General features: G+C 48.2%; 1 protein-coding gene across 2 annotated transcripts in view; it reads left to right on the top strand.

Annotated features, from left to right (window-relative positions):
* Window positions 1-10,252: 10,252 nt before the first annotated feature.
* Window positions 10,253-17,855, top strand: part of BPTF (bromodomain PHD finger transcription factor) — a gene marked incomplete at both ends in the record, with an annotated part of 131,060 nt that continues 123,457 nt past the window's right edge. For both annotated transcript variants that reach the window (XM_084237060.1, XM_084237061.1), the window contains one exon: window positions 10,253-10,856. In XM_084237060.1, the coding sequence (XP_084093186.1) occupies window positions 10,253-10,856 (604 nt within the window). The remainder of the gene's footprint in view (window positions 10,857-17,855) is intronic.

Here is a 17,855-nt window from a genome sequence, read left to right as displayed (position 1 = left end):
TACAAGTCAAGAAAATTGCCCCGTATCACAGAATTGCCCCAATACAGTTAGACTTATTGTTTCTCAAACATACTGGATGACTTAGTCCAGAATAGTCTCCATATCTTCACATAGATATGCTGAGCTGGAATGTCACCCCCTCATAGATGTCTTCCCTCTCCACCCTACCCTAAAGTAGAATTGTATGTGGCACTGGCATATAGTTGGTGCTCAAAATTTATTGACTAAGTAAAATATCCCATAAACATCCTCATCCCCCCAAATTTGCTTCTCCCATTCCCAGAGTCCAGAATATTTTCTCTGCTGGCTCAAGTCCTCTCCCCGACTCCCTCCCATGGCTACCTTCTCTGAGCACATACAAGACTCTTAGCTCTCACCTGTTGAGCTGTTCCAGTGCCTTCAATCCTGGAATAATCCTGCCTTTCATGCCAAAGCTAACAATTGATTTCTCCTTTTGCACATTCAACAACCAATCTCTCTTGAGTCTCTACTCCATTATGTTAGGTATGTAGGAAGGGGATGAATAAGATGCAATTCTACTCTCAAGGGACTCTCCACTGGCAGATGAAGCAGATGTGTAAATAAGCAAATACAAAGCAGTGGGAGAAGTGCAAAACAAAGACACACGTGATCACTGGGGCAACACAGTAACCAAAAATAAAGAGATGCATATGCAACACTTGGGGGAGACCCAGAAGAGCAAACCCAGACAGAAGATGCTGCTGCCACAAATGAATCAAAATTCACCATCAGCGTATTTTTTTTTTTTTTTTTATAGAGGCATGCTTTTTATTTATTTATTTATTTGTTTGCTTCTTTTGTTTATACATGCACTGGGTACAGTCAGAAGCACGGGAGGGTGGGAGAATTCACCAGAGCCAGAGCGGGGAGCAGAGCAGGCAGAAGGACCGAAGTACACTGCTGAGGGGAGCAGCGGGCGGCAGGAGAGGTCTGCGCGCCATGTGGGACCCTCCTCTGGTGGCCGGGGAGCAGCCGGGGATCGAACCGGCGCCGCAGAGGCTGTGGGCAGCTTCGCAACCCAGCGCTCAACCGCTGCGCCACCGGGGAGGCCCCCACCATCAGCCTATTTTGAAAGATGTGTAGTGGTGCGTTCACATCCTGGTTCCTTCATGTAGTAGCTCCGTGACCTTGGGCAAATTACATAACCTGTGAACCCCTAGGGGAAATAATACCTGCTCCAGAGTGGTGCTGTGAGGATTAAATGAGACAACACCCTTCAATGTAGATACTTAACCAGTGATGCTTTTAAATTGCTATTAAAAAATTGAACACAGGTCTCCCTGGTGACCTAGGGGTTAAGTGTCAGTGATAGCAAGCTATTGCCAGCCACTGCAGGATAAGTTCAGTCCCAGCCAGGGAGCTACCCACATGACGCAGCGGACCTCTCCTGTCTCCCTTGCTGTTCCCCTCAGCAGTGTATTTCAGTCCATCTGCCTGTTCTGCTCCCTACTCTGTCTCTGGTGAATCCTCTCACCCCCCTGCACCTCTTGTCTACACCCCAGTTCTTGTATGCATAAATAAATAAAAATAAATCTTCTTAAAAATCATGCAAACAATACAAAACACAACAAAACAAAAACACACAATTATAAATCAGAGACATCCTGCAGGGGAGGAGGAGGGAGAGGGATCAGAGGGAGGGAGGGAGGAGCACAGGGGACTGAGGTGACGGTGCATTGGGGAAGGAAACTCTACAGAGACTCCACCTGAGGCAGGGAGGGAAGCAAATATAGGTTAAAAATGAACAATGATGTAAAAAAAAAAATTTAAAAGTTGTGCAAGTGGCGTGTGCTTCGCTATGTAAATACATCCTGAAAGTCCCTGGGCCTCTCCAACCTGTGGGCTTACATGGACCGTATTCATCTTGTACCCAAATTTCACCGCCCCATTGCCCCCATCTGTTTCTGCAGACCGCTGAAAAGGGACCCCTAGGGAGCAGCGACAGCAAATCTGCACCACCTCCCACCCCTGCCCCTTCATGCTCATATTTGAGAGGCACAATCACATTTTCTCCAGGTCTTTGCCTTTGGCAGTCATTCAAAAAGGACACCCCCTTGCAGGTGACCTGCTTTTCCTGAACCAGAGAGGTGAGACTTGCGGTGCTAAAACTGGGAGAGTCCTTGGCAAACTGGGATAACTAGGCATCACGGCCCATTGCACAGGGTACTCTCAAAGTTGCAGGATGTTTATGTTCCCAATGATAGCTTTAGCTATCTCAGCTAAAGCCAGGCTGTGTTCCTCCCCACCCCAGGACTGGTGGATTGCACGAGGGCTGGGTGAGTAGGATGTTTGTGTTTGAATTTGGGGAACTTGTTTCCTGGGTACCCGGGTGGTAAGAAAACTAACCAAAAGGTTGCCTGAGAAACAAGTCATGTGCACAGGTCTGGACCAGAGAAGCTGGTTAGATGCTGCTTTGTGAAATGTGGAAATTGCAGTCCCCAGGGTGGGCTCCAGGTTCCAGGCAAGCAGGACAGAAACCTGGGGATAATGACCCCGAGCCAACAGGGAGAAGTCAATGAGTCCTCCCCAAACTGAGGCAAGTAGCCAAAGACATGGGAGCAAAACTAGGATTTGATGTTTGTAGATTTGGGGATACAGTTTCCTTAGTCAGTCCTTGGTTTTCATTCAGCTAAGCCTATCCCAAGCCAGTATTGATACTGGTTGATCATTTCTTTCTCTTTATTTTATTTTATTTATTTTTTATTTTTAAAAGATTTATTTATTTATACAAGCACTGGGTCCAGTCAGAAGTGTGGGAGGGTGAGAGAATTCACCAGAGCCAGAGCGGGGAACAGAACAGGCAGACTGATGAAATACACCGCTGAGGGGAGCAGCGGGCATGACAGGAGAGGTCTGCGCGCCATGTGGGACCCTCCTCCGGTGGCCGGGGAGCAGCCGGGGATCGAACCAGCGTTGCAGAGGCTGCAGGCAGCTTCGCAACCCAGTGCTCAACCGCTGGGCCACCAGGGAGGCCCTCTCTTTATTTTAAAGATTTATTTTTATTTATTTATGCATACAAGTTCTGGGGTACAAGCCAGAGGTGCGGGGTGGGGGAGTGAGAGGATTCACCAGAGACAGAGTGGGGAGCAGAACAAACAGATCTACTGAAATACACTGCTGAGGGGAGCAGCAGGGAGACAAGAGAGGTTTGCTGTGCCATGTGGTTAAGATCCCTGGCTGGGGGTCAAACTCATGTTGCAGATAGCTTCATGGTGCTGAGACTTAACCCTTTGTGGCACCAGGCAGGCCCTGGTTGATCGTTTCCTATATCATGTAACAGACTTTTTTTTTTTTTTTAAATTTCTTTTATTTATGCAAGCACTGGGTACAGTCAGAAGCACGGGAAGGTGAACAGGCAGACTGATGAAATACACTGCTGAGGGGAGCAGTGGGCGCACCGTAAGAAGTCTGCGCGCCAGGAGGGACCAGCAGCCGCGATCCGAACCCGGGGCGCTGCAGTGGCGGCAACCTGGCGCGCTGCAGCGGCCAGGGATGCGAACCTGGCGCGCTGCAGCGGCCGGCCGGGGATCAACCCGGCGCTGTGGGACCCTCACCAGTGGCCGGGGATCGAACCGGTGCTGCCGAGGCTGCTGGCAGCTTCGCAGCCCAGTGCTCAACCGCTGCGCCACCTGGGAGGCCCATGTAACAGACTTTTTTTCCTTCCAGCTCTTGAAAGGTAGGTGACTCCCCAGGCTCCCTACGAGGTACCCCTTCTCTCTTCCATAACAGTTTGCTTTATCCATATACCCACCATTTTCATCTCAATGTGACTGGGTCTAGAATTATATCTCCAGTGTCCATCTCTCTAGAGCTTCAGTCCCATTACAGACCGTCTCCTAGACATCTCCACCTCCTTATCCCATCCATCCTAGCAAATTCTGCTTCCCTAAATACGGAACACAGCAGGATGTAATCACAGACATTGTTAGCTTCGGGACAGTGGAGAGGACGTGAATGGGAGACATTCGCAGTCAGAGAGCCGTGGCACACACCAGCGTGTGGTGAATGAGAGGGGGGTGGATGAGATGTTCCTCTTTCCAGCCCTCAGGGTGCTGGACCCTGCGTTGATTACAACCTCATCCCCTGATGACCCTAAGAGAGTGGGTCTGATGGTGAGCACAGGGCCATGGCTGCAGCTACCTGCAGGCTGCCTAGAGACGAGGGCCTGGAGGAGTTTGTGTCCTGGGTGCCTGAAGGAATGATCTAGATCTAGATCTAGTGTGCAGACAAGAGTGAGAAAATGCGGGTGAGTGTGTGAAGGGCGTTCTGGTGCAGGCAGCTTGGAAACTCCACACATACTTTCAGTTTTTTATCCTTGAAGAAGTTTTTAAATAAAAAGATAGCCCTCCTATGCTTAAGGCTGCTAAGATCTTAAAATCCATCATATATTACTTGACTTTTTACCTTGACTTAGGATATCTTTAGCCTCACTGATCTGGGCTGCTCTGTAAGGAGACCCCCCTCCTACATCTGGGTGATTTAAAAACAGAATTTGTTGGGGCCTCCCTGGTGGCTCAGGGGTTAAAGTCTCAGCACTATGCAGCTATCACCAGCCACTGCAGCATGAGTTCGAACCCTGGCCAGGGAGCTGACCCACATGGCGCAGCAGACCTCTTCTGACTTAACTGCTGTTCCCCTCACCAGTGTATCTCAGTGGATCCACTGTTCTGTTCCCCACTCTGTCTCTGGTGAGTCCTCTCACCTCCGCACCTCTGGCCTACACCCCAATTCTTGTATGCATAAATAAATGAAAATAAATCTTTACAAAATAATAAGAACATAATTTGTAGGTAAGTATCTCTTATTTTTCCTCTATGGGCAGTAGGGCTTATGCCTCATATTAAAGCTGCTTCCCTTTTTTTTGTGACATTAGGGTCAAACCCACCTTAGTAATGGACAAGACTGTAGGCAGATTTGGGGAGACTTTGAAACTCTTGTTTTACTTGAGGTTCCATATGCTTCGTGGCTCACAAAACAAAATGGCCTGCACTTCTGCAGCAGCAATGGTCGGTCTGCCCAAGGGCGCCACTGCGCTGACCTTGACCTCCCTGCCTCTACCAGAGTGAGGTTTGTCTCAGCTCAGTGGCCACAGCCACCAACCCCACGTGGAAAGCACTGCAGCCACCAACGGCAGGTCCCAACCTCCCAGACATTCACATACTTGGGTGATTCAAGAGGTGTGGAAAAGTGAGGTGCACAGTCCAGCAGCACCTGGCTGTTCCGTGAAGTCACACTTTGCCGTGTTTTTTTTTTTAAGATATATTTATTTTATTTATTTATTTATTTTTTTAATAGAGGCATGTTTTATTTATTTATTTGTTTGTTTGTTTGTTTTGTTTATACATGCACTGGGTACAGTCAGAAGCGCTGGAGGGTGAGAGAATTCACCAGCGCCAGAGCGGGGAGCAGAGCAGGCAGAAGGACCGAAGTACACTGCTGAGGGGAGCAGCAGGCGGCAGGAGAGGTCTGCGTGCCATGTGGGACCCTCCTTCAGTGGCCTGGGAGCAGCCGGGGATCGAACCGGCGCCGCAGAGGCCGTGGGCAGCTTCGCAACCCAGCGCTCAACCGCTGCGCCACTGGGGAGGCCCTTTATTTTTATTTATTTTTTTTTTAATTTTTTTTTTTATAGAGGCGTGTTTTATTTATTTATTTGTTTGTTTGTTTGTTTGTTTATACAAGCACTGGGTACAGTCAGAAGCGCGGGAGGGTGAGAGAATTCACCAGTCAGAGCCGGGAGCAGAGCAGGCAGAAGGACCGAAGTACACTGCTGAGGGGAGCAGCGGGCGGCAGGAGAGGTCTGCGCACCATGTGGGACCCTCCTCCGGTGGCCGTGGAGCAGCTGGGGATCGAACCGGTGCCGCAGAGGCCGCAGGCAGCTTTGCAACCCAGCGCTCAACCACTGCGCCACTGGGGAGGCCCTATTTATTTATTTTATACAAGAACCGGAGTACAGGCCAGATGCGCGGGAGGGTGAGAGGATTCACCAGAGATAGAGTGGGGAACAGAACAGGCAGACTGACTGAAATACACTGCTGAGGGGAGCAGCGGGCAAGTCAGGAGAAGTCTGCTGTGCCATGTGGGTAGCTCCCCACCGACAGGGATTGAACCGGTGCCGCAGAGGCTGCAGACAGCTTCACAGTGCGGCACTCAACCGCCTGCGCCACCAGGGGAGGCCCACTTTGCCGTGATTTTGACATTACTAGGACTATGAAAAATGCTAGCAATGAAAAAGTATGATTGGATCCTGAATCCACAAGAAATTTTATAAGCACCTTTGTCAATGAAAGAAAAGCTCTAAATATAACTTAACTATAATTTCTGCCATTGTCAATGTTTGAGTGGTTATAAAAGCTTAATTTCTTAAAATCACCTACTCCTGCAAACAGTTTCTTGTCATTTAAAGAGATCATTGTTCAAGAGTCTTGATCAGGAATTGCAGGAGCTATTTAAAACCCAAAACTGAGAAAAAAAGTTAGGGACCAGGATTCCAGTTCAAGTTTTTTTCTTTTTTTTTTTTTTAAAGGGCTTTTTAGAAAGTATTACAAATTCACTGTTCTTTTCTTTTTAAGATTTATTTATTTATGCATACAAGAACTGGGGTACAGGCCAGAGGAGCAGGGGGTGAGAGGATTCACCAGAGACAGAGTGGGGAACAGAACAGGCAGACTGACTGAATATACTGCTGAGGGGAGCAGCAGGCAAGGCAGGAGAGGTCTGCTGTGCCATGTGGGTAGCTCCCTGGCTGGGGATCGAACTCATGCTGCAGCGGCTGTGGACAGCTTCACAGTACTGTGCTTAACGCCTTGTGCCACCAGGGAAGCCCACCAATTCACTGTGGGACATCTTCTCTAATGCTATATATTTTAATTTTATTATAATTATATTCCATAAAGAAAACTTTGTTTTTTATACATTATTATGCCCTGTCATTATTCTATTACACATTGTCCCCTCTCGTTATTCATTTAGTATTTACTCGGTGCTATAATGTGAAACAGCAGATCAAGGTACAGATCTAACCCAGCCCCCTAACTGATTTGTGAGGAAACTGGGGCTCAGTCAAGGTTGAGTGAACTAAGGTCCAGAGCTAGTCACTTCCCTCCTCACCAGTCTTCTGTCCTGCTGAGCCCTCTGGGCAGGTCGTGAATTGTCCTGCTCTAGGGGACCAAAGTGCAAATCACGCTGACTTCTGTGTGTGTCTTACCACAGCCAGTCCATGTTCCTGCCCAAGCTGAGGGAACCTTCCACATGGTGACCTGAAGCACCAGGGACTCGCCATCCTGGCCTCCGTGGCAGCTGGATGTGCAGCCACATCCAGCTTTAGACTGGAAGCCAGCTTTAGTCAGGCTTTAGACTGGAAGCCAGCAGGGTCACGGAGCCGTCACACTGTTGGTGGTGGGGCCAGGCAGCCCAGCCGCCATGCTGTCATTACTGGTTCAGGTCTGTAGCCTGCTCCCCTCAGCAGTGTACTTCGGTCCTTCTGCCTGTGCTGCTCCCCGCTCTGGCTCTGGTGAATTCTCTCACCCTCCCGCGCTTCTGACTGTACCCAGTGCTTGTATAAATAAATAAATAAATCTAAAAAAAAAAAAAAAAAAAAAAAAGAACCCACACACTAAAAAAAAGAAATTTAGTTTTCATGGTGCTGGAGGTTGGAAGTCTGAAATCCATGTCATTATGGTTGGTTCTGGAGAGAGCCCTTTTCTGGTAACAGACTACCAGATACATGCATAATATTTAGCTCTCTGTATAGGACACACACACACATAACATGCCTACCCATCTATATCTATCTATCTATCTATCTCTATATCTATCTATATCTATATCTACATATATATAGATGGGGGCACACACACAGATCTTGGGAGCACAGAGGGGAGGAAGCAAGAGCTCCCTTTATTTTAAAGGGACATTGATTCTAGTCATGGGAGCTCCACCCTCATGATCGAGCTCATGTAATCCTAGTTACCTCCCAAAGGTCCCAGCTCCTAATAACCATCACATTAGCAGGTAGGGTTTCAACGTATGAATTTTGGGTGGTATGGGGGAGGTCGGATATAAACATTCAATCCACAGGAGCATCTAACCGAGGTACTAACTTTACAGCAAAAGAAGAAACTGTTGTCCTAGCAAACCCCAACAACCAAAAGCAGTTGATCTACAGAATAACGCAATGGCCCGTGGAATACAGTGCTATGGAGCCCGCTGGACTGAGAGCTTGGATCCCTTTTATACTCGGGACCAGCAACTCCAGAGGCGTCCGCTGCCGCTTCATGAGTTCCTTTTCTGTTGAAATGAGTCTGAGTCAGTTTCTGTTCCTTGCAACTAAAAACTCCAACACAGGGCCTCCCTGGTGGCCTAGGGTTTAAGTCTCAGTGCTATCACCGCGATGGCCTGAGTTCAATCGCCAGCCAGGGAGCTGACCCACGTTACACTCCCCACGCTGTCTCTGAATCCTCTCACCCCCTGTACCCCAGTTCTTCTATGCAAAAATAAATAGTAAAAAACTCCAATACAAAAATCTCTCTCCTGGTGGCATAATCTATTGTGATTTATTTTTTGCCAATGGGTCTCCTCCACTATTAGATTATCAATTCGGAAGGCTATGAACATTTTTAAAATCTTTGATTCCCTGGAGGACACAGCATTGTACACAGCGCTGGACACATGTTGCAATCTGGTAAACTTTGGGCTACATCTGCATTCATTTTGATCAATCTGAAGTGTTTTTTAAAAATTCCCTTAGTTGCCAACATTCAAAAATCAAGAGATTTCAGGTGACACACACATTTTCACCTTCTCTAGAAAAACTGGAAGTTCTGGCCTTTTGAGGCCTACATCCCCACATTCCTCATAAACAAAACACAGGCACTTCTACTTGCCAGTCCTCACCTCGCACACTCGATTGACTCCCCTAGTACTTACCTGATCGCTGATGCCATGCAAGCGTGCCCCCCTGTACCTCAATCGAATTATATCCAATCAATTCATTTGGCAACTAGTGCCTGTAATTTTCCTTTCTCTTATGCGTTCTAGCCTGCTAAATAGATTGTAATCAGCCACTTGGACAAAATCAAATTAGCTATTTTTCTTTACACCCCCGTTTGGCTGTCACGGATTTCAGGGGCTGTTAATATATTATGCTTCCAAGCCTCTCTCATCCCCAGAGCCGACCTTGACCACCGAGAGAGAGTTGACTAACCCTGACTGAGAACAGGGCAGCCTGAAATTTCATCACATTTGGGTCCCTAGGCTAAGGTGGGCCCTGATGGCTTGTGAAGAAACTAGGGTTCTCTCCCCATCACACAACACAGCACTTGTGGAGGTGGGCTGAGGTGGGCAGTCTCTCCACTGCAAACGCGCAATTTGCTGGTGGTCGAGTTTCCAGCTGGGACTCTGGGAGGGGTGGAAGGAGACTGGCAAGTGGTGGACTGAGGGAGTTTCTCCGAGGTTTCTGGGGGGGCCCTCAGTGCCGGGAGCCCGGGGTGACACGCCTCAGGGTCCGGCCGCCGAAGGCGTGGCTGCTGGCACCGCCGGGACGCTCGTCACCGGCCTCAATTTCAGGGCGCTGGGACCAAGCGTGCTAAGTTTCACATTTCAGGGGGCTCGGCCGCTCCCCAAGTTCATCTTCCTCCGTCGCCCGAGTCGACCCCCCGCGACACCCTAACTCTCTTCAGCAGCGATTTCCCCAGGGGGACGACGGGGCGCGGAGCTCGAGGGCGCCTCCCGCCTCCCCTCCGAGCCCGGCGGGGGCGGCGCGGGAGGGAGGCCCCGCCGAGCTGGGGCGTCTCCCCGGGCCGCGGCGAGGGGCGCGCTAGGCGAGGGGCGCGCCCCGGCGGTCCGGACGCCCGGACGCGGCCGCGCTCCGCGGCGCCCCGGCTCCCCGCCCCCGACCCGGCGCTCCCGCGCTCCCCCTAGCGGCCGCCGCGCGGCCTCGCTCCGTCCCCGGCTCGTCGGCGGCGCAGCTCACGTGACCGCGCTCCGGGCCTGCGGCCGCTGTCGGTTCCCCCAGTCACCGAGCGAGAGGGAAGAAACAAGATGGCGGCTGAAGGCGATCCGGAGTGGGGCCCCAGCAATTCGGCTTGAGCCTTCTCCCTCCACCCGCTTCCGCCGGCCGGGCCCCTCCCGCCCGGCCCCGCGGGCCTCCCCCCCGGCCCCGGCGCCCCCCGCCGCCCCCCCTCGCCCGCCCCTCCCCCTCCGCTTTCCCTTCTCCCCCCGCCGCGGCTCCGACATGAGGGGCCGGCGGGGCAGGCCGCCCAAGCAGCCCGCGGCGCCCGCTGCGGAGCGCTGCGCCCCGGCCCCGCCGCCGCCGCCGCCGCCCACGTCCGGACCCATCGGGGGGCTGCGCTCGCGGCACCGCGGCAGCAGCCGGGGCAGGTGGGCCGCCGCCCAGGCTGAGGTGGCGCCCAAGACGCGGCTGGGCTCGCCCAGGGGGGGCAGCAGCAGCCGGAGGAAGCCGCCGCCGCCGCCGCCGGCCCCCCCCAGCACCAGCGCCCCGGGCCGGGGGGGGCGAGGAGGCGGGGGCGGCAGGACGGGGGGCGGGGGCGGCCACCTGGCCCGGACCACCCCGGCCCGGAGGGCCGTCAACAAAGTGGTGTACGATGACCACGAGAGCGAGGAGGAGGACGAGGACGAGGAGGACATGGTCTCGGAGGAGGAGGAGGAGGACGGCGACGCCGACGAGACCCAGGACTCCGAGGACGACGACGACGACGGCATGGACGAGGACGACGAGGACTCGGACTACCCCGAGGAGATGGAGGACGACGACGACGACGCCAGCTACTGCACGGAGAGCAGCTTCAGGAGCCACAGCACCTACAGCAGCACCCCAGGTACCCGCCCCGCCGGCCGCCGCGGCCGCCCCTGCTCCCCTCCCCCGGCCCGCGCCCTCGCGGGGCGCCCCCCGCCCGCCCCCCCGGCGGGGGGGGCCGCGACGGCGCGTCCAGGGGCGAAAAACTGCATTTAGCGAGGAAAGAGGCGCATTGTTCAAAATGGAGATTGCATTGTTGCAGTTTGCAGGCCACACACTCGCTCTCTCTCCCCCCCTCCCGCCCCCTCTCTTTCCTCTTCAAAATTTGTGCCAGTGCAGCGGCTCCCCGGGCTGGACCGAAACTTTGGCACACGCCTCGCCACGGCCTGCGTCGCCCCCCTGTTTGGGTTTGGGTGTTTGGAATGAAAGAAGCCTCTTGTTCCGCCAAGCGCTTTGCATTTCTAATGTGGTCTCGCTTAGGTTTTTATTATATTATCTGTTCCTTAAAAGGAATCGAGGCGATAGGCGGGTTGTGGCACGCGAACTCACACACACACACACACACACGCGCACACACACACACAACACGCTTCTGCTCACACCCCTGGCTGTGTGGTTTCCAGGTTGTGTGGAGGAAGTGTAGGGGTTGCAGTGGCAGGAGCCTTATCTGGTCCTGTGTGTTTGTTTTTATTCTCGGGCGCTGATGGGCTCGTGCAACAGTTGCTGGTAAATGGCTGATTCAAAAGCAAAGCGGAAAGCCAGGCAAAACCAAAACAAATTGGGTAGTGCACCCGATCCAGCAGCGTTTTGGTCAAGTCCGGCAGGAGAGTAGGAAACCGCAGGAGCCCGTGTCTTCACTAATTTGATCCCTGTCCCCGAGAAAGGAAGTCACCTGTTGCAGGAGACGGGAGTGAGTTATCACGCAGACCTAATTGCTGCGGATGAACTTTTGGACCAACTTCCAAATCCGCAAGGAGAAGTGTCCGGGAATTTATGACAAAATGACTTTTCCTTTTCGTTCTGTCTGGAAGGATGAAAGTCCTCCCTGGATCTCTAGTGCATTTCTCCATGGTGACTCCTCCTCTGCTTTCTCACAGAAAGTTTCTCTCGGCTGATGCTGAGATGCACTTTTTTTTTTTTTTTTTTAAAGCACAACAACACACAATTACTGCTTTGTATTAAATACCTAGTTGCGGGTCACTAATTTGTGAAAAAATAACTTGTAACAACGACCTGTACGATTTTTTTCCTTTATATTTTTGTATATCTGGGTTACCTTAGAGTGCGGTTGTAAGGCCATTTACAACGTTTATGAGAAGGTAGGGTCTTAAAAGTAATTAAGCTGTGTCTCTTGTTGTTAAAAGAGACTGGGACAGAAGTGGTTAAATTTAAATGTTTCCGGTTTTTGTAAATGCTTAGCTCCTTCTTGAAGGAACAGGAGTGTTAAGCCAGATGTAAACCCACCTAGACTGCCCTCACAGAAATGAAAAAGGTAATTAATTTTGCCTGACAGAATATCAGCCTGGCTTTGCAGGGGGAGGTTGGCAGAATGAGGGGATGAATCAAGTGTCCTGTATTTATTTCTTGTAAGTGGAAGGCACTACACGTCAGTTTTCATTTCTTGCCAACTTAATTTAGTACATCTTTTATAGTAATAATTTTGACCTTAAATCACAATCTGATCTTTTCTATCAAGAGTAAAGAATTGAAAGACACCAGACTGGAATGACACTATTGGAGGAAGTTTTTTTAGGGTAGACTGAGCTAAGGCATTTGGGCAGGGCATTCAGCTAACTTGAACTCTTCTTTGAAGGCCTAGCAAATAATACTGAGGATGGGTATGTGGGCATATGCTGAATTAATTAAGTCCCAATTTGTGGCTAGGTTTCCTTTTAAAAAATGGAAGTGTTCAATTCTTTCCATGACTTTTTTTTTCCTTTATGAACTCATCTACTGTGTGTACTTGTTCTATTTTAATATTAAATTAAGGGTTATATTTTTTTATGTTGAATTTATCTTCTATTCCCTGCACTTCCTAGCAATGTCTTTACACGTTGCAGGTGCTTATCAAAGATTGGTTGGATAAGTGATTGTTAGTAAGTGAGAACTTGTCAGAGATGAAGTTCTGATAATTCTACAGTGGATGTCATAACTCCTAAATATTTTGGATTTGGGAAGCTAAAAATTGGTCTAATTAGATTTTGTTAGACAAACAATAGAATGTTTTTAGTAACAGAATTACTGTGTTTTGAGCCTGCCTGCCAGGTATTTTTCTTTCTTTCTTGGATTGTGTTAACTTGTTGAATGTTTTACTTTTTGAAACAATTTATTTCATAAGATTAAGGTAAAAGATGATACATTTTGTATTCTAAGTTTTCAGAATATGTCCACTTGCCTAAAATGAGTAACAATTTGTGACACTGAGTTGTTTAAGCTAGACACCCATTTCATGAGTTTTTTGTTTGTACTTGCAGATAGTAAAGGCTGGGAAGAAGCCTGTTAGCTAAATGTGCATGTATGTGTGTATGATTTGGAAGAAAAAAGTTCTAGGACTGGTTTAAGATATCTCAGTACCTTGCTCATTTTTGGGCAGTACCTGGAGAACCCTGTTGTAGCACGTAAAATATATGATTGGTGGATATGAATAGTGCTGCACTATGAAGGCTGAAAGAGGAGTGTACTTTGTTGATAATTTAGAAGCTTGCTTAATTTTTGTAGACAAGAATGCCGCCTGAAATTCCTATTATAAAAAAAGAACTCATCTTTTTATCTATTGAATTCTCTGTAGGTTATGTGACTGTGGATGATGCAAAGACATTGATTACTTACTAGCCCAATTTTCTTTTTTTAAGATTTATTTATTAATGCATACAAAAACTGGGGTACAGGTCAGAGGTAGGGGGGTATGTGTGTGAGAGAGAGAGGATTCATCAGAGACAGTGGGGAACAGAACAGGCAGACTGAAATACACTGCTGAGGGGAGCAGCCGGCGAGACAGGAGAGGTCTGCTGTACCATGTGGGTAGCTCCCTGGCCAGCTGGGGATAGAATTCGTGTTGCAGAGGCTGCGGGTAGCTTCACAGTGCTGTGCTTAACCCCTTGCACCACCAGGGAGGCCCAGCCCAATTTTCTAAAGTCATAGATTAAAAATATTCACTGGAGAGTAAATATTTTCCTTTTATGGAGAAAAGTTTTAAGTACTTAAGTATTCACATGCAAATATTTCTATAGGACTGACAGCGCATTAATACAGAATTGAAATAATCTGGTTTTGCATAAGCTAGAGGCATTTGGCTGAATCACGTTTTTTGTTTATTTTGTTTGTTAAAATTTAGAGTTATTTCAGTGTACAGGTTTTGTGACATACTTTTCCATTACATTGAGAAGAATTCTGTAGAAACTTTTGAATAGACATGTGTTTGGTAAAATTCTGACAGCACTTTGAAACTAAATTTTTGTGGATTAAAAAATTAAACCTGACTTGAGACAGAATGGTTCTTAACTAGTGTGGAACTTCTGAGAATACTTACCTAGAATTTTGAAATTTGGAACCTCTCATGACCCCGAGAGCAGAAGCTCTGGTGTTACCTTGGAATGTCAGTGATTTATGCCCTCTAAGAATAATGACAGTGGAGATCAGTGGCACAGATTCCATGAATGAACTGTAGAATTCTCTAAAGCAGAAGTTGTTACTCATTTGGCAATGTTTATTCACACCAGTGTCCACCAAATATCTTTTCATTATATGTGTAATTCTGATTGCTACACCTGAGGTACAAAGTACGTTGGAGATTGAAAGGAGGGCAAGGAAGCGAGTTCCCCGTTCGGGGGAGTTGGTGTGGGTGTCAGCTTCCGGAATGGGCATTTGGACAATGAGGATGGATGAACACAGGGAGGAGCTGCATGAACTAATGTACTGATAGTAAGGTGTGGGCAGTAACCTGGTTTAGCAAGAGCCTGAGTATGTGCATAGGAAATAAATTGCAAAGCTCCATTGTTGGGCAGAGGCTGGAGAACCATGTTGTAGAGGATTTGTATCTCCCCTCCCTCCTCTGTCCAGTAAAGTTTGTACTGGAGTGGTGATCCTGGTCACTTCTCTCTCCTAGACTTCCCAAAAGATAAACTGTGTTTCCATTAGCACCATGCGGGAGCAGTGCAACCAAACCGTATCAAATCATGGGAATACTTTTAAGCCAGGAGTGCAGCCACACCTCCTCCTCCCCTACCCCTCACCCCCGCCCCCAATTTTTGAAATTTACCTCTTTCAAATGTAATTCAGATCGGTTTCATTTGTGGGTATTAGAGATCAATTGGAAAATCTGGAAACAAGTGGAAGATGATTTCAGTGAATGTTAGGAAATTTGGCACAGCTTCTGTTCTGCAGGATGGATTGGAAGAGGATGAGTTAGCTGCTAGGGATCTGGTTCAAGATTTTGTAGCCCAGGATGGAAAATCAGTTCAGGTGGGACTTCAGAGTTCTCCAGGTCTTGACAACATCCGAAGTGTTGACAGACAAATGCCTCAAATATGTTTCTTTAAGACATGCTTTCAGGAGCAATGGGAATTCAAGATAATGAGGGAAATTAATGAGATCTTTTTTTCAGGTATCAGTACCTGATGTGGTTAAACATGAGAATTAAAAGAAAGAAAATGAGGACCCCAAAGCATTATTAAAAAGTTGGGCAATGTGACCTGTGAGTAGTAAAGAGGAGTGTCTGAGGTCTGCAGTAATAGTCTTGCCCACAGTTCAAGCTCATCCGCTTTTCTGGTGTGTACTTGAAAATGGAGCTGTGTAGTGAAAGGTGTGTGCGCCGCCGGGTTTGAGTGTTAAGGTCAGCCGCTCTGGTCTCTCCTGTTAGGTCCTCCCTTCCCAACACCTCAATACCTGCATCCTCCCTGTCATCACAGATCCAGGGAGGGAGAGTGGAGGAAGTGAGAAGATGGTGGAGGTGGAGATGGTGGAGGAGGAACAGTAATCCGGGGGACACAGACCAAGCAAATCCTAGCAGATACCCTCTCTGCATTGAATCGATTCTTCCCTCCCAGACTCAAATCCCGCTTTCCTGGAGCTGCCTTTCCAGAGAACTGTCACTCACCGTGGTCTTTTTGAATGCCTGCTTCTGGCAGATAACTTGAAGTCTTGACTGCAAACTTAGCGCTGGTTTAGTTCTGACCCCCTTTCTAATTATTTTCATGACTTGCGCCCTTTAAAATGACAAATCTCAGGAGGCAGAATATTATTTGCAAAATGCACTTTAAAAGATTGAAGGTAAAATCATACAGAAGGAATTAAAATGCATATAACTAAATATAATCACAGTGTTTTGCCTACTGGTATATATATCATTATATTTTATTATTCAACTGTTGCTTGCTGAATGATTTATTTTTTTAACATTTATTTATACATACAAGAACTAGGGTACAGGCTGGGGGAGGGGGGCAGTGAGAGGATTCACCAGAGATAGAGTGGGGAGTGGAATAGGCAGATTGACTGAAATACACTGCTGAGGGGAGCAGCAGGAGAGGTATGCTGCGCCATGTGGGTCACCTTCCTGGGCAGGGATTGAATTGTTGCAGTGGCTGTGGACAGCTTCATAGTGCTGTGTCTAACCCCTTGTGCCACCAGGGAGACCCCTGAATGATTTTTGTTTTTAAAATTTATTTATTTATGCATACAAGAGCTGAGGTACAGGCCAAAGATGTGGGGGGTGAGAGGACTCACCAGAGACAGAGTGGGGAACAGAACAGGCAGATTGACTGAAAACACTGCTGAAGGGAGCAGTGGGCAAGACAGGAGAGGTCTGCTGTGCCATGTGGGTAGCTCCCTAGCTGCTGGGGATTGAACTCGTGCTGCAGAGGCTGCGGATTGCTTCATAGTGCGGTGCTTAAAACCCCTTGTGCCACCAGGGAGGCCCCTGAATGATTGATTTAAATGGTAACAATAATAGCTAACATTTATGGGACATCTGAATTACTGAGTAACTTTCCAGCAACATTTAACAAAAATTCAGTTTTTAAAGTAGCAGCTTTATTGAGATATAATACACATACCCATAAAATTCACCCTTTTAAAAGGTGACTAATTCAGTGGTTTTTAGTATATTCACAGAGTTGTGCAACATCACCTTACCTACTTCCAGAACATTTTTATCACCTCCCACAAGAAGCCCCCTACTCATAGCACTCCCTCTTCTCACTCTCCACTCATCCAGCCCCTGGCAACCTACTTTTATTGTCTATTGATTTGTCCCTTATGGACAGTTCATAGAGATGAAATCACACCCAATGTGACCTTTCTCACAAGCATAGTATTTTCAGGGTTCATGCATGTTGTGGCAGGATCAGTACTGTATTTAAAGAATGTTCCAAATTTATATGATCATATCACATTTTGCTTCTCCTTTGATCAATTCACAGACATTTGAATTGTGTCCACATTTTGACTGTTATCACTAGTGCTGCTGTGAACATTTATGTATAGTTTTTTTTTTTTTTTCTTTCTGGACAGCATGTTTTTATTTCTCCTGGATATAATATCCGAGGAGTGAGACTGCTGGATCATTACAAATACAATTTTAATAGAATCATTGTAACCAAACTTGTTTCTTGACAGTTTTAACTGGGAAATTCTCTTTAGATAAACAAGAACTGTGTTGTAAGTCTCCAAAATAGCTCTGATTTTTGGATTGCCTTAAGAAAGCTTGGGCAATTTATTCCAGAAAGACTTTTTCAGAGAAGACCTGGTGTAAATGCACTCACACCATTGATCTCCACACTATCGGTGTAAAGACGCATATCAGTTCTTTTTTTTTTTTTTTTTTTAAGTTCTATTTGTTTATGGGGTGCAGGCCAGAGGTGTGTGTGTGTGTGAGGAAGAGGATTCACCAGAGACAAAAGTGGGGAACAGAACTGGCAGATAGACTGAAATACACTGCTGAGAGGAGCAGCAGGTGAGTCAGGAGAGGTCTGCTGCACCATGTGGGTAGCTCCCTGGGCCGGGATCGAACTGGTGCTACAGCAGCTGCGGATAGCTTCATAGGTTGCCTCTTAACCCCTTGCACCACCAGGGAGGGCTTCAT

Source organism: Talpa europaea (assembly GCF_964194135.1).
Source record: "Talpa europaea genome assembly, chromosome: 7".
NCBI classification, from domain to species: domain Eukaryota; kingdom Metazoa; phylum Chordata; class Mammalia; order Eulipotyphla; family Talpidae; genus Talpa; species Talpa europaea.
This window is presented reverse-complemented; position numbering and strand designations above follow the sequence as displayed.